Genomic DNA, 27,065 nt, shown 5'->3' on the forward strand with positions numbered 1-27,065 from the left:
GGCTCCAATTCTTAGGTGAGTGGCGTACACCCCCACTGGCTTGTAGTCTGAGTGGCCCCTGCTGTGTGCTATCTTGTTTCTTGGCCAAATTAACTTTCCTGTTTGCTCCTGTTCACAGCATTGTGATTTTTTTTTTAAAGTATCTTCTCCCTCCAGTCATCACAAGCAACCCCTTCCTCTTCCCACCAAACCCATATGATAAAGTGCTACGAACAGAATTGAGCTGCCTAAAGAGAGCCATGTCACACACTAGATGGCTTTAAACATGAATATTCTGGTTTGCGAGGCCAAATTCCCACAGGCTGTCTAGATGATAATTGTCCCATTATGCCAGGATTAAGCACTCTCCAAAATGTGGCTCATTCTCTATCAATCATACTCAAAGTGTGTCTGTATTGGGTCAGCTGCAAGTCACCCAAAATTAATTTATTTATATAGGTTTGGTACACATTCAGCAACACAATAAAGCAGCTGTGTGGTGGCTGCCTAATGTGATTGAATGTGAAACCTGATCAATGGATAGTAAATACGGTGAGAGCAGTGAAAGTGCACACAAGCACCTTTATTATAGAACCCAAAAGCCTGCCCTGTGTGTAAACTGGTGGTTCTTTGTACAGAACATTCTCTTAGAGTCGTTCAATCACATTTGATTTTTTTTTTTAGCTTTTGCATTCATTTTTCCTCCATGTGATAAACAAAAATGATTTATTTACACTTTTTTTTACACCCACACCCAAATCTACCAAAACTGAAGCAATTCAATGTTCAATGGATTTCAGTAAAATTAAGATGCTAAAGTCTCTTCCAGTGCAATCAAGAGAGCATAAAGCTTATCTCAGCTGGATCATGCCTGAAATCTATTTCTGCACCCCCTTGCATTTCCATGCTGGGCTTGTCCAATTTTTGATGGAGCCATTCAACCAACATTTGATTTATTCTAATTTGCTGAAATGGCTTGGTTCTATTGCAGCTACAGTGACTTCATTACAAGTACTGAAGCTGATGTGGATGACTTCTATTGTTTTAACACCACATGTCCTGTCTCTTGTACCTGGGAATGCTAGTCATCTTACCTCCAGCTAGAATGTCCAGTGCCAGGTGTGAAGGGGTTACATTCGTATAATTGGCATCTATTGGCTACTGCCTGTGATAGGAAACTCCATGGCAGAGTCCTATATCTTCCCCCAACAGCAATTGCCTCCAGCCCTGCTTTAAACTAGAGGCTAATTGTTTCTCCATATTATACCTGTCCATTAAAGTTAGGGCATTTCCTGTACTGTCCATATCATCAGATCTCAGAAGCTTAGCAGAATCAGTCCTGAATAGTCCTTGGATGGGAAACCACCAAGGAATTCTAGGGCTGCTATGGCAAATGTCCTCTGTTCATCTCTTGCCTTGAAAACTTTACAGGGACACCATAAGTTACTTGTGACTCAATGGTACTTTATACACATAGGCAAGTAGGCTCAGGCAAGTCCCTGAAGAAGCTGAACAAAAAATGTTCCAAATAAATAAATACAAGAACAGTTTGAGAAAATACAAACACCATGTTTCCAGCTTTTCGGTTTTGGAAAAAAAAACTGGCTTTATTTGTAAAGTCTACAAAATACAGAGGAGTCTGGCAGGACACTTACTGTAAGTCAGAAAATAAATAAGTACTTTTTTCTTACTCTATAGAAGATAAAATGTGATTTGCATATATAAAATATAAAGTACGGCTCTGTACCAACATCCTGGCCGTGCCACAAGGCGGAATGGCATAAAGGACGTGAAAATAACTTATATTCGTGCAATAAATAAATCAAGGGATGGGAGATGAGGAAGGGGAAGGGAAGAAATGCTAAACAAGAAACCCACCCATCAGGATCATCAAGGTAGTGGGAAGGATGGACAACACTGGCTTGGAAGCCGATCCCATCATGGGGGGTGGATGTCATGGTAAGCTGCAGGATGGGTGAACCCACCCATATGTCTAAAGAATTAAAGGGGTAACTGTTTGCCATTTAAATAACTCACAATGGTACAATGCCTAGAAGTGACTGCCCACAAACACTCACTGGTTCCTATGTTAAATTTATATGCTAAGAGTGGAAGGTGCCTTTATGAGTCCTCTAATCTAATGCCCTTTCTGTTATTTAAGAAGGAGCACTTGAATCCAAGCCATCCCTGCCTTATTAGCTTGCTTACTTTAAAACAAACAAACAAAAGATCAGAAAGATTGACCTGGCAGCCTCTTCTGGGTATAGAGGTGCTATCTACAGCTTTGCTCCTTGCTTGGACCACATTCCCAGGCCGGTTTACACATAGCAGCAGATGGGCTAAGACTGCATAGCCAGTGTGGTCTTATTCCTGGGTGACATGTTCAAATGAGGCAACCCAACCAGGTTGCAATGCCCTACCATGAGAGGCAACCTGGTTGTTGAGAGACACTAGCGCCACAGACCCTTGAACCGTTTCAAGAAGTAAACCTACACCCAGCATCCCATTTCAGCTGGGGCTAAATTAGCCCTGCAGCCCCACTATTTCATAGCAGAACAGCAACAATCTACTAGGAAATCCAAGAACATTTCTCCCTTTGTTCTTGAGAAGGTGGGGAGAAACCACACTCAAATTCTGAGTACTTAGCAAGGAGTTTCCTCAGTTCTTTTGCTTTAGTAATGCAGCAGGATCCAACAGGGTGAAGAGAAAAACACAGTGGGACATAAGACATTTCAGCAGCAGCAGCTCTCTACTCGCGCACATCCCCCCAATCCATTTTTCTGGTTAGGTGTTGTTTGTCTAGCTCTTGGGAGCAAGTAAGTGATCTTCCTCCTCTTCCAGGAGCTTTCAGTTTTTGGTTTGTGTAAAAGGCGGCCACAAACTAACTTTCTGCCCTTGATGAAAACAAAATTAGAGGAAAGCATTTAAAAACAACAACACCAGATCTGCAGTTAGATTTTGCTAATACATTGCACATTTATCTCCACAATATTAGCAAGGAGTTCTTTCTTGATTTCTAGTGTTTCCATCCAATGAAAAAGTCAAAAGATGGAAAGAAAATGTAAGTAATTCCATCCAGAATTTCAAGGGAGAAAACACTTCAACTTCCTATTATCCATTTTCAAACAAGCTGATATAGCCAAGCAAGACACTAGCCCCACCAGACTTTCTTAGGGAATGGGTGACTTATGCCGTTTGTTTGTTCCCCATTTGTGATACCCATTACACTATGCATAGCACTCCAGTTGCAAAGTCAGGCAAATTTTGTTGTTTACATCGAAACAGAAAGGCTTCCCTGCTGCCACCTTCCTACCCAACCATCTCATCACATGCTTTATCCTTCTCTCTCCTGGCTAATCTCAAACCCATCTTTACTTTCCTCTCCTTGAAACCACTGTATATGAAGTTGCTTCCATTCCATGAAAGACATTTTGTATCCTCAGCCCAAATAGCACTGTTTGGTGAAAAGTATACACGACCCAATATTTACATGAATTCATAGCTACAGGCAGCAATGGTCTCTCCTTTGATATACAGTATGGGATGCCAGCAACTTTGCTTTAAGGAGGGACCTCATGATCACCTTCCTCTCATTACCATCATTATCACCCAACCATCATTTTCCTTCTTTTGTCTTACCTCAGCTAATGTCCCCTTTCCTGTATTGCATGCTTGCTCATCAAAAGCCCTAACTGGGATTGCTCTTGTAATGCCCTCATCACATGGGGTTTCACACTTTAGGGCTGCTCATTTACAGTATAACATTAGGATGTATACCAATCCTCACAAACAGGACAAGGGCAACCTGGGCTGTCAAGAAGTCTGAAAGGTAACCAAGTCTTTGACTTCCTACATTACTCCTTGGTTCTTACTGACAATATAGATTTCTATTACATTTATGTCCTATCCTTCTTCTCATTTCTCCTTAACTTCAACTTAGCATCCTTTTCGCTCCCTTATGAATAAAGATATTTCCCTTTTGCTACCTATACAACCAACCATTCTCTATAGCTGTATTCCCAGCTATCAAGAGAAGCTGTCTTCCACTCATTACACTAACTTAGAGGGGGAGACGACAGACTATAAAGTGGAAAGAGAAAAGCAGACTGGGAAGGGGAAAAGGATAACTGGCCACTGCATTCCAATTCGGGGATCACATTAACAGCAAAAAATAACACGTCAGGCACCACCTTCCCACCCTCTCCCAACAACGACAAGGGATAGAGGAGGAAGTTCAACGTTCAGCCATTTTGTCTTCAAGTCAATCCAGTCTCCTTAAGATGGCAGAAGAAAAACAGAAGGAGAAGGAGCCAGTGCAGCTACAGCCGTTCTAGGTGAGAGCTGGGCAGAGGAATGGCAACAGGACTCAGTTCACAACTCTGCTTGCAGGCACTAGGAGTACGATGCCTGGTTGGAGCCAGATTTGACGATAGTAATAACACTGGCGGTAGCCACCTTGGCAGTAGTACCATGAGCAGTGACCGTGCGGGCAAAGCCTTGCAGCGCCTCATACTTGCTACGCAGGGCGTCAAGCTCAAGGCGCATGGCAGCATTCTCTCGAGCCAGCTTATCCACCTCCCTTTCCAACTCCGTCTTCTGCTTCTGCAGTTCTTCCTTCTGGCAAACACGCTTGACCCGGCAGCTGGCTGCATAGCCCCGGTTCTTCAGTGTACGCCGGCGTTGTTTCAACCGGGCCACCTCCTCCTTGGAGAGGCCTCGCAGATGGTGGTTGAGCTCTCGCACCGACAATCCCATTAACTCCTCATCTGACAGGTGTGGCGTGTTCTCACCCATCTCCCGCTTGATCTGTTCACAGAAGCAGCAGGTAAATGTCAAAAGGAAGGAACAACAAAAGGAGGAACACAGGAAACAGAACATACCTGAGTGCTGGCCAGCTCAGGTAAAAAGGTTAAAGTACTGGAGAAAACAGAGCAGGTCCAATAATATTTTGCACCCAGAAAACTTAAATTCTGCAACAAATATGCTCTTAATATACAAAAAAGGATATACACAAACAAATGTGCAGTTAACATCCACTAGGGTTCTTAACCCTGCCTCAGCAGAGTCTAAGGAAGAAATTATATTTCTGGGTGATGCTCTAGGTTGGCTCCCCTAGTCTGTGGTCTTTAACACAGAGACTACAAGAAACTCCTAGGGCATCATTATGTGGTGGCCATTTTTCTCTCCTATTCAGTTCCTCAGGGGTTGGAAATTGGGGCTAGGGGTAGGTAATTCTCTGCCCTGGTCATGTAAATGAGAGGTCTGCTCTCAAGTCCTGGTCTTTGCCCCCACCCCCCATCTACACAACTGAGATGCGTGAGGACCACAGACAGGACTTTTCAGTGGTGCTACCTCACTTTTGGAATACTCTCCATTTGAAGGCTTGTCTGGCACCTACATTACTCTCTTTAGATGTTTACCCCAAACATTCCTTTTTACCAGGTTTAAACTGAAGAGGTCCTTTTTAACTATCCTATGATCTGCTTGTAGCCAGAGGCTGTTTTATGGGTACCATTTTAGGCTGTTCACATTTCAAATCCCAAGACTATATACCCAGCTAGCCCTATACCCATCCTTTCATAAGGGGCCCTCTCTTAGACAACAGAATCCTCTCCTCTCCTAGAAAGCCAGGAAGGTAATGGCAACGAGTTAAATTCCTTTCCCCTCATATGCTAATTTCTTGCCCAACTTAGGAAAGCTGGGAAAGGAAATTAGTTATCTGGGGGTGGGAAGGGAGGGGGGGAGAGTGGAAAACAATTCCTGGGCTGTTTTTTTAAAGAAAAATATTATCCACTGAAATTTTCACCATTACAAGACAATAGTGATAATGCAAAAATGAACAGTACTATTCATACAAATTAAATCATATTTGACACATGAGAAAATATAACATCTGGAGTGTAGAAATTGTGGTATGCATTATGTACATAGAAAATAAGATTCCTGACTATGAAATATCATCTTTCTACTTTCCTAGCCTATTCATTTGAGGGGGGGGGGCATGGAGGTCCAGAGACATAACCAGGGTATTGTATTAGTCATGCCACCATTTGTACCATTTAGAGATGGATGTCAAATTGTAACACAGGGAAAACAAATGAACAACCCCCACTTCCATGGAAGCTAGTTGTACAAGGGTGATCAAGACAGAGAAATGTGGTGCCAACTGCATAGGATAATAAAAACAGATCACTTTGAAAAAAAATCAAAACCCACCCAAACATATAGTCACAACTCATACAATTACACCTTAGAGGAAAAACATCATAGGCCAAAAGGAAAGGATGCTGAAGCTCTTCCCTCTTTTGGCTCTACCTCCACTGGAACCTCTTGCAGACATTGTCTGCACGCTTTGGTCTCTCAAATATTGGGATGCCAGCTGCAGGCTCAGAAATCCCTGGGGATTTGGGAGCAGAGCCTGCAAAGACTGGGGTTGGGGAGAGGAGGGACCTTGATGTGGTAGAACGCCACAGAGTCTGCCCTTGAAAGTGGCCATTTTCTCTGGGTGGAGTGATCTCTGTCATCTGGAGATCAGTTGTAATTTTGGGAAATCTCTGGTCCCTATCTGGAGGATGGCCACCCTACTCAAAAATAAAGTTTGGACTTTCAGGATTCTGCAGAGCTTGTCTGACTCTTTCCAGTTGTACGCTAAGCCTTATGTGGGTGTTTGTATACCTGACAATGCAGGAACTGGAAGAGGAAGGTGGACAATAAGTAGAGGCAGCAAAGACAGTTATGAAATAAGAAACAGAGGGAGCCAGCACAAGGAAGTGGAGCAAGGTGCCAGAGCTGAAACAAGTGTAAGGCAAGTGAGGTACTTGCCTTAGCACAAAAAGCTGAGAGGCAAAGAAAAAGGATATAATGACTAAAATAAACATTCTGTTATTATTACTTGTTATTTTTGTATTTATCTTTTACTAAAGTAACTACTATGAAGTATAGGGGGTGCAATTTTATATTCTTGCCTCAGGTACAAAAACTAGTTATGGCTCTGAAAGGTACCAAGGGGGGAAAGGGTTTGGAGAGAAGTAAATGGAAGAGAATATGCAGAAATATGCAAAAAGTCTGCCAGCAGCATGAAGGATAAAGATACCCTCACCTTCTGAACTGCTCTAGATTGGGAAATGGAGGCCAGTTTTAGGAGCCGAATTGTGACCAGAATGTGAAACTGTCTATTTTTATGGAGGACTGAGCCCTCCCTCCCTCCCAGATCTTGGTCTGACTTGATGTTGGTTTAAAGATACATGAAACCCGTGTCTGGGAGAAGCTTGTTCTTCAGCACTGACAGGCTCTTACCTTGAGGGCTTTGCTTGACAGGCTGTCAGCTGACATTTCCCCTTGCACTTCGGTCTTCCCCAGGAAGGCCCCTGTAATCGAGCACAACAAAAATGGCTGTAATTGCTATTCACCCCTATATATTTTATGCTCTGTTGAGAAAAGCAGCTTTTTCACATAAGAGGGTTCCTCTCTATTTCCTCCATGTTCTCCAACCCCAGACTCTCCTACCCATCACACTAAACAGAAAGATGTGTCACAGAAAGTTGGATTCATCTCTAAGAAAGCTATCCTTTTGTGGGTGGAGGTATCCTAAAATGTTCCACAATCCTTTAGTCCAGCAGAGCAACGGAGAGATACCAGATCACAGAACCAGCGTCAGAGTGAGTCATACTTTTGGAGATTGTTTCGCTTCTGACTAACATTTTAAAAAATCCTTTCTAATTTCCCCAAACTGGACCATGTCAGCAGCCAGCAGTTTGATGCTGTCCCATAAGCTCGCCTACCTATCTGCCTAAACAGAGGTTAGACAGACGCTATTCATCCTCTCCACCCTGGAGTGTCTCTCCACTGGACATGGCCTGCAGCTACCGGAAACTGCACAAGGGCAAACATTTCCTGAGAAGGAGGAAACAGAACCGTGGGGAGCCAGCTAGCGGGTGTGTCCGTGAAATGCCAGTGCCTGCAAAGAGACACATGTGGTGGTGGTGTGTGCATAGAGGGGGAGAAATATATGCTGGGGAACTGGTATCTCTTTAACACAGAACCCTAAAATAGGACAAACCAGACTGAACAGTAAACTGGGTGGTTTGTGCCGATCACAAAAAGAAGCAAAATGAGGCCACCCACTGAGAAAGTAGGGGTTTCTACGTATTTGGAAGATTCAGCAACAATGAAAAAAATGACTGAATTAGTTTATTAAAACAGAGAAAAACAAAATCCAAAACAGCCTGATCAGAAGGGTGTATGCTCCAGAAGGCACAGAAAGTTGAGAGCAGAGTAGATTCAGTTAAAATTGGGGGGTGGGGGGCAAGAGGATGGAAAGAGCAAAAGTATTCTATACATTCTCCTGTCAGCTTACTGGATCAGGAAGTTCTGCAGATGTGTGAAGGCAAAATTCCCAACCCACATGTGCCCACCTCACTGATTCTTTGCAGACCCCTAGTAGTCCTTCCACCTGAGAACCATGCATTATTTGGTTGTGTTGCTGGTAAATTTTAGAGGCTGCAGATAACCCTGTTGCTCCAAAGAAAAATCCAAGAATAAAAGGCAGAGAATACCTTTTACTAGGATAAAATACCTTTTACCAGGATTAATCACAAAAACAACAAAATGTGCCCCCCCTTGCCCATATATAAACAAACCCTAGCTGCTTCTGGCCCTGATCTGAAGGGAGCTTCCCTTTGTCACTTTTACACTATTACGCACAGATCTGAATATAATGGTCTTTTGTGGAGCTGCAAAATAAAACGAGTCCAGTGGCACCTAAAAAACTAACCAAAATTATAGCATAAGCTTTGATGAGTCAAAGCTCACTACATCAGATTTTTATCAGGGTGTCCTTCAGGCCTTCTTTTAAAAAAGGAGAATGGCAAATCAGCTGTTTCATGAAAGAATGGGATTTTCCTCATTTCCATTGAGCAAGCTCTTGCGAAGTCACTAACACACTATTGTAAAATACTTGACTAAAATAACTTTTGTGAACCCTTCCTAGGAAAAAAAAAGAACAAACACCACCATTTCCACCTTGGGAGGTTGGGCTTACTTTTATTGAAGATCCAACTTGGGTCTTCATTAAATGTAAGTCCAAACAATTGAGAAATCCTTGTGTGTTTTCTGTGGGTTATGAAGAAGCTGAGTGAATCACATTTGAAAGGCTGGAGAGAAGACAGACAATTTATATAGTACTATCAATATGTGTGGCACAGTGCAGAGTAGAACAGCTAATGCTCTTCGCTCCCCAGAAGTCTCTGTGGTTCATTTCCCACCAAAGAGTGCCCTACCAATTTCTTCAGCGGTGTTAACATAATATTGACTGCCCATCTTGGGGGAAACTCAACAGGTCAAACAATACAATGAATTCTCATCCCAATGCATGGCTCCCATAACTCTATTTCTGGCCTGTTCTGAAACTGTTCCACCTGAGGCCCTTGACATTTTCAGAGATCACATGGTCACAGCAAAAAACCTGCTGAACTTTACATGCCAGGGGGGGAGGGGGAGTCCAAGATCAACCATCTATGGTTCCTATGTGGATGTTTCTCATGAATTTCTCAGAGGACACAGCACAATGGGAACTCGCTGAACATGAGAACAGTGTGATGCAGTGGCTAAAAAGGCAAATACAATTTTGGGCTGTATCAACAGAAGTATAGTGTCCAAATCATGTAATGTGATGGTATCGCTTTACTCTGCTCTGGTAAGACCTCACCTGGAGTATTGTGTTCAGTTTTGGGCACCACATTTTAAGAAGGATATAGACAAGCTGGAACAGGTCCAGAGGAGGGCTACAAAGATGGTGAGGGGTCTGGAGATCAACTCCTATGAGGAAAGGTTGAAGGAGCTGGGGATGGTTAGCCTGGAGAGGAGGCAGCCGAGAGGTGATATGATCACCATCTTCAAGTATTTGAAAGGCTGTCATAGAGAGGATGATGTGGAATTGTTTTCCATGGCCCCAGAAGGTAGGACTAGAACCAATGGGTTGAAATTAAATCAAAAGAGTTTCCGGCTCAACATTAGAAAGAACTTCCTGACTGTTAGAGTAGTTCCTCAGTGGAACAGGCTTCCTCAGAAGGTGGTGGGCTCTCCTTCCTTGGAGGTTTTTAAACAGAGGCTAGAAGGCCATCTGACAGCAATGAAGATCCTGTGAATTTAGGGGGAGGTATCTGTGAGTTTCCTGCATTGTGCAGGGGGTTGGACTTGATGACCCTGGAGGTCCCTTCCAACTCTATGATTCTAACTCATACATCTTCTACCTCCTTGAGCAAACCCAGGGCACACATCCACACCTATTCAGCTATACCCCATATACACAAGCCAGTCTGCTCCCATTGTGTGGCCAATGGATTATGTAGTGGTGTTCAGTCCCTGTTTCTCACCTCACGTTCTACACCTAGAAGGTTGTTGCCAGGGGAAAAGGAGGGACAAGGATGGAGGGAAAGCCCTGAGTTCCATGGATGAAAGTGAAAATAAGTATCCATTGGAAGAGCTTTAATGGTAGATGGGGGGGGGGCAGACAAACTGTTTATATTAATTGCTTTTAAAAACAGTTATTGTTATTATACATACAAGGTCTTTGGGAGAAGAGGGAATAACTATATATGTGAATGGACATGCTCCAATTTATCCTGTCCTTACAATATTTGATATTAAATGACCCCAAGTTATTTCAGAACTCAGATACAAAAATGTTTATTATGTAAATGGATGTCTGAACAATTTATCCTGAGCACAGAATGTATATGCAGAACCATGGAAGCACTAAAAACAACTCCTGACATAATTATTGGTGTTAATGGAAGCTTTAGCTCATTGCTGTCTCAGAAAACAGCAATTTGAAGGCAACTCAGCTGAGCAGCTAAAGCCACTTTTTTCAGTAATTGGGCTTACATTTCTCACTTTGTTGGATCTCTAAAGCCCCAGGGAAGACACCAAAGGCAGATCAAACATGGACTTCTCTAAAATCCCTACTTGTTTTCCTTGAGTCATGGGCTATCACAACTGCCATTTTTCACTCCTCTTCAGAGAAAAAGTAAAAGTTTATGGCTCAGAGGTATTTATGGAAGATTCCTTATCCTCAGAGATGAACGTTCCCCTCAGAATACAGAAGAAAAGAGGCAGAGAAGGGAAAACATTATTCAAGTTTGTTTGTTTTGCTCATACTAAGGCATGTCCAGACAGGAGACTGTGGACAGATGCAATAGGAGATGGGCACAGACCCAGGAACTGGAGATACAAGAGGCCCCTGAGCCTCATAGAACTAACACAGCATTCTGTTTGAGAAGGGCAGGACTTCAGATAGTCACAATTGAGGGCACTGCCAACTTCTCTCCCTTCCTAGGAATGAAGGCTAGTCAAAGTCTGAGCAGAGGCCACAAAAATATGTGCCTTAAGCTCCACCAGCAAGCCGAAGTATACTCCATTTTTGTGACTTTTGTGTCTCATCGGAGATGGATGACATTTTCAGCCCTCAAGATAGATGCATTTTGGACAAACGTTGCCATCTGTAGAGTTAAAAGACATTCAAAGGGGAAGGCAAAGGAGAAGCACGTTCAGCACATAGGCCACTGCTGGCAACCACAGGAGCATTCAGGGGACAGAGACTGGCATGCCAGCATTATGACAGGATATTGATGTCACTTTTGGTGAAGACAAGAAGTGATATCATGGTACACTCTAGGATTTGCCAAAACTCCTGTTGTAGCAGGGAACCTGGCAAGTTTACTAAACATGTGCACAATCTGTGTACAGGGTACACTTTTTAAAAATACATGCACTGAATAAATCTTATGTTGCACTCAGTGCCTATACTGATGAACATGTGATACAAACTCCACATTTGTCCAGGTACTGGTCACATATGCAAATTTAACATGCATTGACTCCTTCTTACAAGCAAATGTACATATTTACCTGCAAGATGTGTGTGTATTTACTGTAGCTGTGACTACGTTACTATGCAGTCACTCTGTAAAGCATGTAGAAAAGTGATTTTTCTAGAAGTCTCTCTCTCTTCTCTTTTACATTTTGATCTCCCTCTTACTACAAAGAGCTCAGGGTAGCATGCATGGTTCCCCTCTCTTCCATTTTATCCTTACAACCACCATCCTCCGACTGCACTCAAGACTTCATGTCTGAATGCCCCTAGTCAATTGCTCTAACCACTATACCACGTCAGTTTCCAGGAAGAAACTTTCCAGCCAGGCAATCATTTTTTCCATACAACAAATACACAGCTGTATAAAGTCATTTGATGTGGGAGCACCCAACTTCCTTCCTGTGGGGAACAGGCATTCTATCAGCACTTTATCTACAAAGTTTTATAAGTGAGAAACTAACCACACAAAAACACAGAGCATCCATTGAAATTGCTCAATAGCAGGATGACTGAGTAAATGTCACAGGCACCTACTGGACAATGCCTGTGCCATCATTAGCAGGGGTGAATGCAACTTCCCTGCTAATGCTACAGTTCACTTTATTAATTTTTTCTTCATTAGGGACTGAACACTCCCTCCCACTCTACAATACAAGTCCACGATACCACCCCATTCCTTCCACGGCTATCCCATTATACTTTGGCTTAACCAAACAACTGTGCATCCATATTCTCTTCTGTTGTAGCACACATCCCTACCCACATCTAATTTTTAATTAAAATAAATGCAGGTATATTGCTATAAAGGATCAGGAGAACAGACAGATTTCTTCCCTTTCATCATTATATACAGAAACAGAATATCACACTATGATGCTATGGAACAAATACAATACTATGTTCTCTTTAAATACTCAAGAAAAGATAAAGTAGCATCACACGTAAGACAGGTCATACTTATGGTTGCTGAGTAATTCTTGGATTTCTTCTGCCTTTCTCATGAATCCATCAGATCAGGAATTGGAAAGCCATCCTTCTCTATTGATTGTCAGAATTACGGATACCAAAGTGTAACCATCAAATTTTCTAAAGTTTTCCTTTTTGCCATGTACCCTTAAGATTAGTACACAATCATGACATTGCAGCAGAGCCTTCTGTTTGTCTCATGGATGGGGGAGATATTACACAGGGCAGTTTTTCTCATGCCTTCATGACAAAGTTTGAAAATCTCCTCAACAAGCCTGGGATTATTAGGTACCTCAAAACTGAGTATGATAAACAGCTAAGGCCCACCATGCCTTACAGCAGTGGGGCTCAGTCCATGGTTCACAAAGAGCCATGGCCACCATCAGCCAAAAGAGCCACATTCAATTCCATCATTGGCATGAAGTCTGCACCTCAAGGCCTGTACCAACCACAAGCTCTAACAGTTAATAGTCTTGCCCATTGTCCTGAAACAAGAGGCAGGTGCTGCACTAGGGAACAGTGGTCAGAAGAGCCACAAGTGGCATGCCAAAGAGCCACATGTGGCTCCTGAAGCCAGAGTATCACTGACTTTTTCTTTCCTAGAGTCTTCCAAAACCAACAGCAGTCAGTCAGTCTCTCTCTCTCAGTATATGTAGTACCTTTTTAATTAGGCACAAACCAAAAAGTCAAAAAATAGCCAAAACCAAAACAAATCAAACCTTTCTGAGTTCCCCAGAGCTTTTAATCAGGGTGAATGTTCAAAATAATTTACAGGGGGGGGGGGAGAAAAGATATTTCAGATTATATTTCTACATTTCTATTCCATTTGAAGAATACAGATGTGTTGCAGACTTAATTGTATGAAATGGTGCTGTAACACAGATTTCGAGGTGCACCAAAAAGCTGCCGGAAAACAATAGCCCCCAATCAAAAGTCCAAAGGGCCAGACACCTATGAGAATATAATAGCCAGCAGTTTATCACACCTGCACTAATCAAAACCAAAGGGAGGGTTCCGGTAGAGCAGGAGCTGTGTGTGAGAAAGACATAGTATTGCACTACGTCTGCTGTAATAAAGGTATTATACTACTGCTGTTGTATTCACCTCTAGACAAGTTCCAAAACCAACTACAATCTTTACTTCCTTGTGGAGATGGAAGCAGTATTTTGAAAAACCTGCCTGGGCTAATTTCCAGGGTTCAACTAGCCAGGGGATAAGGATTTGTAACTGTTGTTTTAATGAGGCTGAATTTTAGGGCACATTTAATAATCTGTGCCATGCCCCCATGATGGGATGGCTTGTCAAACCAAATAAATAACTTTAAAGGTTTCAAACATCCCTGAAGGAGGAATGATGGGTCAGAGACAGCAGGGATGTGGGAGGGAGAGACGCCGTCTCACTGTGAATCAGCAGAAACTGTGAAAGGTTGCCAAGGCCACATGTGCTGCCTTCTCCACCCTGTGTCTTCACCCATAATGAAGGCATAATGCAGTTGCTATGAAGCAGGCAGACACAGGCTGTACCCCTGCCGGCTTTTCAGATTGACTGACAAGCCACCAAGCAAACAGGTCAGGTGAGGGAAGGCATGAGAACAGTGGAGGAGAGCAGAGCTGGCTGGGAGAAGTGAATTGAAAGCTGTCTTGCTCAGATGAGACTAATGAGTGGCCAGTTACAACCTTGGAGTCAGATGTTCTGGAACAGCAAACAGCACGCAGAGGTCTGTGACACACAGCTAACATACTGGACGGCCCGGCTTTCATCCAGCATTTTCCCTCAAAAAATATGGCAGCACTGTTTCTACTCCCTAGTGTAAATGGCCCAAGAAAAAGAAGGCTAGCTATCCCAGGGTACCTCTTCCTGGCAGTACAGGTCGAGAACAGCCAAATACATTCTGCCTCCTACACTACTCACAATAACCCATCCACTGAGAAAAAGAGGCAGACTCAAGCTACCATCTAAGCAGGGGATTCCCAACTGTTTTCAGCCTGCAGGTACCTTTGGAATTCTGGCACAGGATTAGGCTTCCCAACCCCCCCGCCCTGGCGGGAGACTCCAGAATTTATAGCCTCCTCCCCCGGTCTCCAAAAGTCCAGAAGCGGGGGGAGGGGGGGAACTTCATGCCACTCTCCGGAGAGAGCCTGCCTGATTCCCTGCACCCACCGAAGGCTCGGCACTGGAGTCCAGTCCTCACCCAGGCATGCTAAGCAAGAGCCGAAAAAGAAGGGAAGGGAGGGGGTGTGTGTGTGTGTCCTGTCCTGTTAGTAAAGAAGATTTGTAGAGGTGGTTGGTGTGTAAATAAACATTCCTTCCAGGCACAGAGAGAGGGAGATTTAGCAAACATTTTCTCGTCACACAAACCTGCTCTGTGCCTTCACTGCAGAACAGAAAGGCATGAGGTGTTCTTGATAAGATTTTGAATGATGCATGAACTGATAAACTGCCTTGCCCTCAACCTGTCAGCAGCAACTTCTGCAGAACTTTGCAGTAGAATACTTATTGAGAACTTTTGGGGTTGTTTTGCCTTTAAGAAGAAAAGCCTCTCTTCCAGAACAGGAAGTGCAGGCAAGGAGTAGTCTTCTGACGCTGTTTTGCTCTGCGACTAAGGTGCTTTCTAAAGCTTGATTTTAAATGATTTAAGGTATCGGTTTAGAGTGCTTAAGTTTTCGTTTTATGTGCTTCTCAGCCGGGCTGGGCTAAGCGCATTCCCAGCCTTGTGTTCTTGTGGAGACTGTTTATTTTTTCATTGTCTTATCTGATTTATTGCCTCCTCTGCTTTTATTGCCTTTGGCTACCCCATGTTCAGCTTAACTTTGGTATATGCTGGCCCGGGTGTCTGGAACATTCTGAAGAAATTTGTCTTAATTTTTAAAACCTTGCTAAAACTTTGAACCCAGTGGCACCTTTAAGACCAACAAAGTTTAATTCAAGGTATATTTTTTCATATGCAAGCATATTTATTCAACTGATTTGCAGATTACAGAAGTCATTTTCACTTGAGAAAATGGGTGTTAAAACTAACCTATTTTTATTTGCTAGCATTGTTTTGCTGAGTTAATTATCCTGCTCTCCTTCCCCCCCCCCTTAAGATATAGCAGGTTTTTTATCACAACAAACACACCAAACAAACCAATCCTATAACGACTGGGGGGAGGGATTTTCCAGGTAAAGATCAGATAGTTTGACAGGAATTGTATTTTTTGTGAAAAGGAAGCAATATAGTTTATTGCATTATGAATATGTTGGTTCTAGATGACTTTTAAACATATTTTTGAGCAATGTTTCCTCTAAGCTGAGTTAGTGTGAGCTAGTTCAGTTTTTAGTCTCCAGCTCACACATTTTGGTCTTAGCTCAGGAAAAATGGCCCCACATGAAACTAATTTATGCAGGAGCTCATGACTTCAATGCCAATAGCTCACAAAGTAGATTTTTTGCTCACATGACCCCACAGCTTAGAGGGAACATTGCTTCTGAGTCTCAGGTGTTCTAAATGCAGTACTGCAGATATTGTTTTGATATTGTGTTCTTTTCTAATCCCACTAAATGAAAAGATGAATAACTGATACTTGAAAGTATTTCCTGGAATTATGGCATATCTCCAGATTACAAAGTCAATTTCTGCTGGAGAAAATGGATGCTTTGGAGGGTGGACTTTGGGAGCATTGTAATCCACTGAGTTCCGTGTCCTCCCCAGGCTCCACCTCCAAGTCTCCAGGAATACCCCAACCTGGAGCTGGCAACCCTACTCCTGCCTCTGGTCAGTGACAGGTCCTAGCAACCCTAGAGCTATTCTATTACATGATGGTAACCAGAGCTGCTTATTAGGATTTTTGGTAGGGGTGATATATGCAAACCTCCACTCCCAATTGCTAGACATAGAGGAGGACATAATATGCTCTAGTGTGCATATAAGAATTTTCTCTGGTGTGAATTATCTTAAGCTTCCAAATTGCCAAGTTCCTGAAGCATAAAGAGCTACAAATTCTTTTTTGTGGCAAAGAGAATGCAACTGAGAAATACCTGACCACAGAATTACCAGAGGTATGATAGAGCTACTTAGGCTTGTAATTGTGTTTGACCTGAGAAGACAGCAGTAACTAAGTCTTACTAGGTTGGGAATGGCTTCCACTGTTTCAGAGGGAAGCCCATATCTGTTTTGAATTAAGTGACATTATTTAGCAAGCTTTCATCCAAATTTGTCAATTAGAATCTTATCATTTGAATTGAGTCTAGCACTAAAGTCTCTCTCCCCCCCCCCCCCTTTAGAATCAGGTGTGCTGGAGTATCTAATAAAAGTTCTTCAATAAAAAATTCAGATTAATTACAGCACCTTGCTATATCTGATCATTTTTGCTGGGGAGGGATATATACATTTAGTATTAGAAGAGACCCCATTTTGAAGTGTAGGAGGATAGCCATTGCCCATGGGTTTGAATTTTTTAGATGGACACATTCAATTTAAGTGATGTAGAAATTAGGATTCCTAAACCCCCATGAAGGGTTTTAGAGGTGGGGTTTGATGCAGTGTGCTGGAAGTGATATAGAGGAGTGAAGTTCAGGAAGTGACATCACTTGACCTTTGACTTGGAAGTGATGTCACTTCCTTGCTCCTGGCTCCACCCCCAAAGTCTCCTGGCTCCACCCCCAAAGTCCCCAGATATTTCTTAAATTGGACTTGGCAACCCTACACAGGATGGTGGGTGCAACTACAAAATGGCTGCTCCAAGAGGTGGAGCCAAGTACAAAATGTCAGGAAGTGAGGTCGCACATAACTTTAATGGTAACTCTTCCAGCATTTCAGACAGATGCTCTGATACCTTTAAAAATATTGCTTAAAATATACTCTTGCACAGACACAGCTTGCCTTCAGTTATGTAGTGAAGGTCCTTGTGATATGGCAGCAGCTGCTGCCAAAGCTACATAATCTGAACAGCCAGTCAAATCTCCAATGGCCAATCAGAAGCCTTGCTGGATAGAAGCTCCACCTAGCCCTGTCCACTTCCTAAAGTACCTGGCGGGCATCAGGAAAGATGCCAGCAGCTGCCTTGGCACTACGTAGGAGGCCCCTGCATAAGAGAATCTCAAAAAAAGTGTCAGGGAGAATTGGACAGAGTGCTGTGGATAAAAAGCAAACCAGGAAGTCCTGTTCAAATCTTGCCTTATCATAAGCCCACTAGTTAGCCTTTAACAAGCCACTCTCCCTCCAGTGATTTAAGGACATTTATAATCTCAGTGTGAAACTAGATGTTTTCTTTTTTAAAAAAAGAGTTGGGTCTGGGTTCCCTGGATCCAACTCTGGTTTCCTACAGCCACATACCAGCTGCAGGAAATGGGCCACTGAGGGCCAGAATACCACCCTGGGAGGGGAATGAAGGACTCCTGCTCCCCAGCCATTTTTCCATGGTGATACCATAACTGGCAGGTGGATGGAGTTATTTCCTTGTTATTGCTGTTCCCTGTGGAGCACCAACCCTCCTCTGCATCGTTTTGCATGGGAAAGCAGCTTGTGAAGGATGGCAGGAACACTCACTCCTCCTGTGGTGTTCTGAGCCCAAATAGGCATTTGTTTGTTTGTTTTTTGGGGGGCGGGATTCACAGCTATTCCCTACAACTGCTGAGAGAGTGCAGAGAAGACAGGCCCAACTCTTTAAAAAAGCAAACATCGAGTTTGGCCCTTACTTTACAGTAACACTTGTTATGTTACTCAGCATATGCAATGCTCTTTTAACACTTCAAAAGCCTACATAAAATGTTAGTGATTAACAGCCCTGTATTATCTATGGATTCAGGGTCTTTCTGTACAGTCAGGGAAAATTTACTACAACTATATATACATATGAAGCTGCCTTATGCTAAAACAGACTATTGGTCCATCAAGGTCAGTACTGTCTACTCAGGTTGGCAGCAGCTCTCTAAGATCTCAGGTAGAGGTCTTTCACATCATCTATGACCTGATCCCACCAAACAGAGATGGTAGGGATTGAACCTGGGACCTTCTGCATGTCAAAGAGATGTTCTACCCCTGAGCCATACCCCTCCCTTCTTAGCCTTTGGGCCAAACAAGCCCTGATTTCTGAGACAATAACATCCCTTCCCCATAGAGCAGATGGGACAGGGAACATACAGTATGCCACAGAAGTGAGTACACCCCCTCACATTTTGTAAATATTTAAGTATATCTTTCATGTGACAACACTGAAGAAATGACATTTGGCTACAATGTAAAGTAGTGAGTCTACAGCTTGTATAACAGTGTAAATGTGCTGTCCCCTCAAAATTACACAACACACAGCCATTAATGTCTAAACTGCTGGCAACAAAAGTGAGTACACCCCTAAGTGATAATGTCCAAATGGGGCTCAAGTAGCTGTTTCCCCTCGCTGGTGTCCTGTGACTCGTTAGTGGTACAAGGTATCGGGTGTGAAGGGAGAGCAGGTTATCACTCTCACTCCCTCATACTGGTCACTGGAAGTTCCACATGGCACCTCATGGCAATGAACTCTGAGGATCTGAAAAAAATGAATTGTTGCTCTACATAAAGATGGCCTAGGCTATAAGAAGATTGCCAAGACCCTGAAACTGAGCTGCAGCATGGTGGCCAAGACCATACAGCAGTTTAACAGCACAGGTTCCACTAAAACAGGCCTTGCCATGGTCAATTGAAGAAGTTCAGTGCCTGTGCTCAGCATCATATCCAGAGGTTGGCTTTGGGAAATAGACGTATGACTGCTGCCAGCATTGCTACAGAGGTTGAAGGGGTGGGGGGAGGTCAGCCTCTCAGTGCTCAGACCATACGCTGCACGCTGCATCAAATTGGTCTGCAGGGCTGTCGTCCCAGAAGAAAGTCTCTTCTAAAGATGATGCACAAGAAATCCCGCAAACGGCTTACTGCAGACAAGCAGACTAAGGACATGGATTTCTGCAACCATGTCCTGTGGTCTGATGAGACCAAGATTTGGTTCAGATGGTGTCAAGCATGTGTGGCGGCAACCAGGTAAGGAGTACAAAGACAAGTGTGTCTTGCCTACAGTCAAGCATGGTGGTGGGAATGTCATGGTCTGGGGCTCCATGAGTGCTGCTGGCATTGGAGAGCTACAGTTCATTGAGGGAACCATGAATGCCAACATGTACTGTGACATACTGAAGCAGAGCATAATCCCCTCCCTTCGGAGACTGGGCTGCAGGGCAGTATTCCAACATGATAACAACCCCAAACATGCCTCCAAAATGACCACTGCCTTGCTAAAGAAGCTGAGGGTAAAGGTGATGGACTGGCCAAGCATGTCTCCACACCTAAACCCTATTGAGCATCTGTGGGGCATCCTGAAATGGAAGGTGGAGGTGCACAAGGTCTCTAACATCCATCAGCTACATGATATCATCATGGAGGAGTGGAAAAGGACTCCAGTGACAACCTGTGAAGCTCTGGTAAACTCTATGCCCAAGAGGGTTAAGGCAGTGCTGGAAAATAATGGTGGCCACACAAAATATTGACACTTTGGGCCCCATTTGAACATTATTACTTAGGGGTGTACTCACTTTTGTTGCCAGCAATTTAGACATTAATGGCTGTGTGTTGTGTGATTTTGAGGAGACAGCACATTTACACTGTTATACAAGCTGTAGACTCACAACTTTATATTGTAGCCAAGTGTCATTTCTTCAGTGTTCAGATATACTTAAATATTTACAAAATGTGAGGGGGTGTACTCACTTCTGTGATATACTGTAGCTTGCTAGATACAATATTTAGGTATAGAATTTACTCAGTATGACATTGGCACCATTTAAAATATATATACATACATACGCCTACAAACCCTGGTGCCAGTATTACTCCTTAACTCTAATTTCCCACTGTGACTGAACAACAAGAGAATTTTTTTTGCTCTTTTTAAAAATTAAGTTGCAAACAATCTGAAGAAATCTGGTGAATTTTGCACTGTTCCTAAATAGTGTTCATGAAGAATTAAGGGATTAAAAAAAACTGAAAGAGGAGCAAGACTACCTTCCCTGAATACACTGTCTCACCCTTTTGTCAACCTCTTAAAAACATATTTTAAAAGGAAGTTCACAGAGTGATGTGGAGGCACTGGGGGGGAGGGGGAGATGTGCTAGTCATCACTGAATTGTATAATAGGGAATGTCCAATAAGTCTCCATGACACTTGGGCAACCACCTCCCCCAAAGCAAGCAGAACAGCAATGAAGGAAGTCTTGAATTTGCCCAGGATCTAAATATTATGTTGCATTGAGTTCTTGACACAAGTGTAACCTCCAGAAAAGCAAGGGCAGACTGTGATGAGCAAATCTGTATTTTTTTTTTGTTGGGGGGGTGGTGGTTCCAAGCAAAAGGCCCAAAGTCAGACTAAACTATAACAGCTATGACTGCCAACCTCCCGACTCTGGTATTCTCTGGAGGTCTCTCATCCAAATACTTGTCAGGATCAGCATTGCTTAGTTTCTGAGATCTGACGAGAGAAGGCTTGCCTGGGCTATCCAGGTCAGGGTGACACTAGAATATTTTACTTTAAAACATGGGCATACCTGTATATCACCCCCACTCAGGACAAATAGGAGCTTCATGAGGGTATCAGAGTTCTGGGAATATCTGTATACATACCCTTGTGGTACAATGTCCTCAGCCCAAATTTCTTCTCTCAGTGCTTTTAGCCTTTAAAACACACAGATACCACAGCAGGAGATCCTGACCACAGATTCCCAGGCACCTTCTGGATTGGCTATTAGCTAGATTGAATTCAATGGGCCTAGTGGCTTAAATCCAAATGCTCATTCTCAAATGGGTTGTGAACTGGGCTGCTAGTGTGTTAAGAGATGTGTCTATATTTCAGTACACTTGGGGAAAAAAATCTCAGTAACGAAACATGAAAACAAAAAACAGGAGAGAGATACAACAAAAGAGACGTGAACAGTCTTTCTTATCTCTTCTTTAGTCTTCTCCTGAAGTATCTACATGTTGCAGTGGGACACATATGACCAATGAGAAATTTAGACGATATAAATGACTAAAATAGTTTTTAAAAAAGTGCTTCATTGAGTTTTTAGCTACTAGTTCTAACATTAGAATGTTAGAACATGAAACGGGTCACATCAAACCATACCTCACAAGTCAACAACCAGTCCTTGCTGATCAAATCCAGATGCAAGGAGCGGAACAGCTGGAGCCTCAAGAGCTCAACTATCCTGTGTCTTACTGGCATGAATGATCCATAAAATGCCTGTAAAATTCTAAACTGAACAGAAATTCTGTTCAAGGTTTGGTTCATCAACTCTACCATAGTCCAGGTAAAGACTTTCTAGGCAAATGTTTATATCTCTTTCAACTTAGAGCTACCAATTAAAATCCTAGAGCAGCAGCAGCAGCTTGGAGGATTGTTATTAAACAGCTTCAAAATTAGTTTCTGAGGAAGTTTCTTCCAGTGGCATGAATTAATATTAATCTGATAATTTAAGTGTAAATATGCACTAGTTAAGGATTCGGCATCTAACATTTAATGAAGTTTAATTATCTATGAGAGAGTTGTTACTTCAGAGCAGGCAGATGTTACTCAGTGCTTTGTGTGCTATTCTGAAAACAAAAGAAACACATAGTTGTAAGCATGTGTGCAAATACACACACATATATATACAGGGGTGAAATTCTAGCAGGAGCTCCTTTGCATATTAGGCCCTACACTCCTGATGTAGCCAATCCTCCAAGAGCTTACAAGGCTCTTTTCTGTAAGCTCTTGGAGGATTGGCTACATCAGGAGTGTAGGGCCTAATATGCAAAGAAGCTCCTACTAGAATTCCACCTGTGTGTGTGTATAAATTCTGGCACATGCTATCAGATGCTTAAAATAATTCTCTTAGGGACTATAAATTGTGCTTTCCAAGCACACAAAAACAAAATGATATTGTTTATTCTAATTCAATTGAAATTAATGGGCTTAGCAGAGTACAACTCTGTTAAGGATTGCTCTGCAAAGCCATATTCAGCGAGATACAAGAACTGCTTGTGTCAGGAGAGTTTGTACCAAAGGCAACTCAAAGTTATTTCTAAGCCCAGATATCAAAAGGGTTTTTTTTTTAAATCCATTGCCAGTGCTACCACCATAGACTGCACTTCAAAGAGTAACATGAGCAAGAAGACTGGTCCCTACCCTGAGGAGCTTACTATCTAGATTTCAACAAAAGATGGAAGCAATAAAGGTATGGGAAAGCAAGCCTAAAACAGGAGGAATGAGAGTTACTCATCTTCAGTTTCAGGAGGAGCAGTCCTAAAGCATTTTAGCCAAAGGCCTTAGTAAAGGCTTTGAATACAAACCTTTAAAAACCAAAGATTTATAATAAATGGGAGTGTGCGCTGGACAAAAGACACAGAGAAGTGTTTGCAAAAAGAAAGTGCCACTCAGCACCCAACTGATACTACCTAGTGCAATCCATGACACTTAGAAGCCTCATAAGGATGGTGAGTAAAGAGGATTTTCAATATTAAAGGAGAGCTGACAGATCAGTGCATGTTCTTAGCAGCCAAATGGGACAACTGAGAAAGGCATTTGAGAACCAGTGGTAATTAATAATTTAAGGGCTATTTTTTGGGGATGGGGGTAATTTTCTTATCCTACATTTGTCTCCTAATTCAGCCAGCTGAATTCAAAGACAACTCCTGAAAAAGTCACATAAAAGTGATAGAGGTGTACAGGGTAAAAATAGATGCAGTATCAAAAAGGTCTTCCTCCCAGCTTCATAATTTAATTAACCAGGGTGCATCCTAGCAAATGGAATGCTGGCTCAGCTATCAGTCTTGCACCTTCCCAGGCTTCAGATGGGTGGTCCACTGGTTCATTTTTTAAAGCAACACATGAGCATTCATCTGCCAGTTCATGGCATAGAAAAGAGAGTGTGTTTAAACACAAAATGACTCCAAGGATTAAAGGGTGACATTGGAGAAACCCAGACAATTAGTGACATGCACAATCGACATCTACTTAACAACTTGCAACTACCACTGCCCTGAGTTTAACAATGGAGATTTATAGGCACATTTGAACTTAATGCAATGAGGCTACTTCCAGCTTTAGATTGTTAAACCAGGAAGACTCAGATTTAAATTCTGACTTAGCCATGAAGCTCATTGGATGATCTTAAGCCAGTCATTCTTGCTTGGCCTAAACTACCTTAGTGTTGTTGAAAGTATAAAATCTGGAGGGGAGAGAACTAGCACACCTACATGAGGTCTCCTGGAAGAAAAATGAATAAAAATTCCTATCTTGACTTCAATTTCTCCCAAAACTATAGATTAAAACAAACCTATTAACCTTTGCTTAGAAGAGAATCCTTCTAATGCTTTCAGGATCAAAGTCTAGCCTTCCAGTTCTCTCTCTTGCTCCTGCTCTTGTTCATATTAAGGTTTAAAAAAATCCCCACCAATAGCTGGTCTTCAGAGCAACAATAAGAACAGTGTCATTGTCACAAAGGCTGTCAAGAACTGACAGTTATGCAAATTAATACTATGTGGTAGTTTAACAAAACAAGTATCTAAACATTCAAATATGCTAAAGTCTATAATGGCATCCTCACTAGAATATATTCAGTCCCTATGGAATATGTATGCAAATCACCTATATCCACTGATGAGAATATCAGCAACAAAGTCACCAGTGACTTCTTCCTTCCCCTTTATACTCTCCCCTTCTCTTTCTTCCAGCAACAATCTGAGAACGTACTTGCAGCAAGGCACACAGATATCCAAAAATAATGAGATCTAGTTTATTTAGGGTGTATGGAAATAGTTACCAAGTGTCAGTTAAATGAAGGGTTTTAAAATTCTAAATCTGAGCAATAACTAGACGATGAAGCAGATTTCTCGTTATAGAATTACATTCCTTAGAAGTTGTAAACATGCATCAGAGACAGTTTATACAGGGCAAAGTCTGTCCCTCCAGAAGACAGAATCCGTGTGGCAGAAGTTTATGTAAAAACCACAAAACCTAATTGTGCACTTGCGTCAAACGCTTTGTCAAACATCCATTTACAGGTCTGTAAAGCCACCTAAAGCTTTCTATAAATAGACATTTGACTTGCCCTATAACAAGATGAATATACAACTTCCTATTCAGTATATAAAATCATGGAGTTTGTGGTAGATGAATTTAAGAGGAGTTCATAACAACATGTCTTGCCAGTAGTGGACACTGTAGTATTTTTGAGACATTTGGCTTTTGACATAGGGTCTTTTTTTTTTGTCTTATTTCCTACCCCTTATGAAAGGTAGCTTTCACAACAATAGTATCTATTAGGCAATACCAGCTGCAGTGGCACCTGTTACCTACAGTTCTTGCCCCTCCTCTCAAGCTAGTCATCAATCACATTACATATACAAAATCCTCCAGCCATACAGGTAAAATGCAGCCCTCCTTGGTGACCTCCCCAGATTTCTTACAGCACAAAGTTACACTGCACAATGGGAATTAAAAACGCAAGACATAAGATGTCTGAAGGGAAATAATGCAGAATTCGTTCCTATCCATTTATTATAGGTCTAACTAGAAAGGTCCTTTTCCCCATGGTACTGAAATTCTAAGGAACAAAGTGGATGTCTTCTCAAAAACCTAAGGAACAAAGTGGATGTCTAAGGAACAAAAATTCTAAGGAACAAAGTGGATGTCTTCTCAAAAACCTGGAAATATATATATATATATATATATATATATATATATATATATATATATATATATATATATATATATATATATATATATATAATCCTGCTAGTTTGACTCTTGCCCCAACAGTAGCACATTCCACACTCTAGGCCCCACGGACCCATGACAGGGCCCAAAGATTTCAGCAAGAAGGTAACAGGTGCACTGGAGAGCCAACACCTCTCTAGTGACCTTAGGAAGGCAGCCAAGCCACAGTTACACAACTAAACGATCAGGATCGGCCGGTGTGGTATCTTTCTATAGCCACCACAGATGCCTTCCCCATCCCAAACGTGAAAACTAGTTTAAAAAATAAGAAGAACCCACTAGAGGAATCCACCTCCCCGCATTTCTTCCGGAGGACGCGTCACATAGCAGAACGCCAGAGTTTTCTCTGGTTTTAAAAACCTTTGATCTGAAAGTTCCAAGTTTGGGGAACTTTGTCGTCGTCCCCCCCGTTACAAGCTCACCGGGCAGCTCGCCCTCCGTCATCAAGCTTCAACCCTTTGGGAATCCACCCCCCCCCCCCCGCGAATACTTCACAAGCCAAAACAACATTCTTCCTGCAAATGAACAATCCTGTGGGGCGGGCGGGGGGCGAGTAAAGGCAGGACCTACTTGGAGTCCCATCAGCTTGCAAGCGACCCCGCCATCGCCCCTCAAAGCCCAGCTCGCCTCCGTACCCGTGAACTGATCGCCGCATGTGACCAAGGCCTCAGCACGTGCACACACATGGTTAATATGTGCCATGAGTAACTCCTATGTTATTGAGCGATTTCCTGCCTTGGGCAGCTGGAGTCCGTCTGGGGCTCCCTAGCAAGTGCCGAGACCGAAGGCAAAAGTCACCCCATAACGTGGGGATCCCGGAAGAAGACTCCCCCCCCCCACCTCGCCACACCGTTCACCCCACCCCAGAGGGAGAGAAAAATAACTATGAAAACGAAGACGACGACAACCACGTAGCCTTGCCCTGAAAGCGAACAACAAACAGCGGACACTCCTCACGCTACGCACCATCTCGTCACGAGAGCCCACATATATCGGGGTCACGTACCCTTTTCACGTTCTCCGGCTCCTCGCCCGGTGGGGTGGGCACGAAAAAGATCCCTCTGGAAAGACCCGCAAGCACCCCAAAGCAAACGCAGCCCGTCCTTGGCTCTGACGTCTGTGAAGTTTCCCCTACTACAGAGTTACGAGGCGAGCCTCCACTTACTTCACAGAAATCCGTCTTTGTTTGCTGCCCGGCTCCTTCCCTCCTTCTTTCTGTCTTCAGAGAGGCCTTCCTCCCTCTATTTTTCCTTGCTTATTCTGCTTTCGATTCACCTTGTTTGCTTCTGTAAATGAAGGTTGTTGTTGTCCAAGGAGAAGGGCTGAGCGGAGCTCTGCGCTGTGAGCTGCTGAGTTGTAATATGAGTTTCCTGGAATTACTCACTCACAGGATTCTTTTCATTCATAAAAACACAGTCATACGATGACATCATTCTTTCCCTTCCCTCCCCATCTTAGCGAAGGGCATAGGCAGAGAGAAGTGAAAGGAAGCTGCCA

The 27,065-nt window shown here is 42.8% G+C and overlaps 1 protein-coding gene across 4 annotated transcripts; it reads right to left on the reverse strand.

The window, feature by feature from the left end:
- Window positions 1-1,558: 1,558 nt before the first annotated feature.
- Window positions 1,559-27,065, reverse strand: MAFF (MAF bZIP transcription factor F). 4 transcript variants are annotated; one of them, XM_060245466.1, is made up of 3 exons: window positions 26,844-27,060; window positions 7,276-7,346; window positions 1,559-4,785 (listed from the first exon to the last, which is right to left on the reverse strand). In XM_060245466.1, exons 2-3 carry the CDS (start codon window positions 7,309-7,311, stop codon window positions 4,372-4,374), a joined length of 450 nt encoding a protein of 149 aa, XP_060101449.1. In that variant the 5' UTR covers window positions 7,312-7,346; window positions 26,844-27,060; the 3' UTR covers window positions 1,559-4,371. The 4 variants fall into 4 exon arrangements, with proteins under 4 accessions (XP_060101449.1, XP_060101448.1, XP_060101447.1 ...); XM_060245465.1 differs by having other exon boundaries at window positions 26,734-27,059; XM_060245464.1 differs by lacking the exon at window positions 26,844-27,060 and adding an exon at window positions 26,139-26,217.

This window comes from Heteronotia binoei, chromosome 8, assembly GCF_032191835.1.
Source record: "Heteronotia binoei isolate CCM8104 ecotype False Entrance Well chromosome 8, APGP_CSIRO_Hbin_v1, whole genome shotgun sequence".
Lineage (NCBI taxonomy): Eukaryota > Metazoa > Chordata > Lepidosauria > Squamata > Gekkonidae > Heteronotia > Heteronotia binoei.

What these genes read in the sequence shown, in the direction of transcription:
- MAFF (XM_060245466.1), bottom strand. Translation starts at nt 7,311, where the DNA reads ATGTCAGCTGACAGCCTGTCAAGCAAAGCCCTCAAG. An exon ending in TGTCAAGCAAAGCCCTCAAG is followed by an intron (nt 4,786 to 7,275) that starts GTAAGAGCCTGT and finishes TTCTGTGAACAG; the next exon opens with ATCAAGCGGGAGATGGGTGA.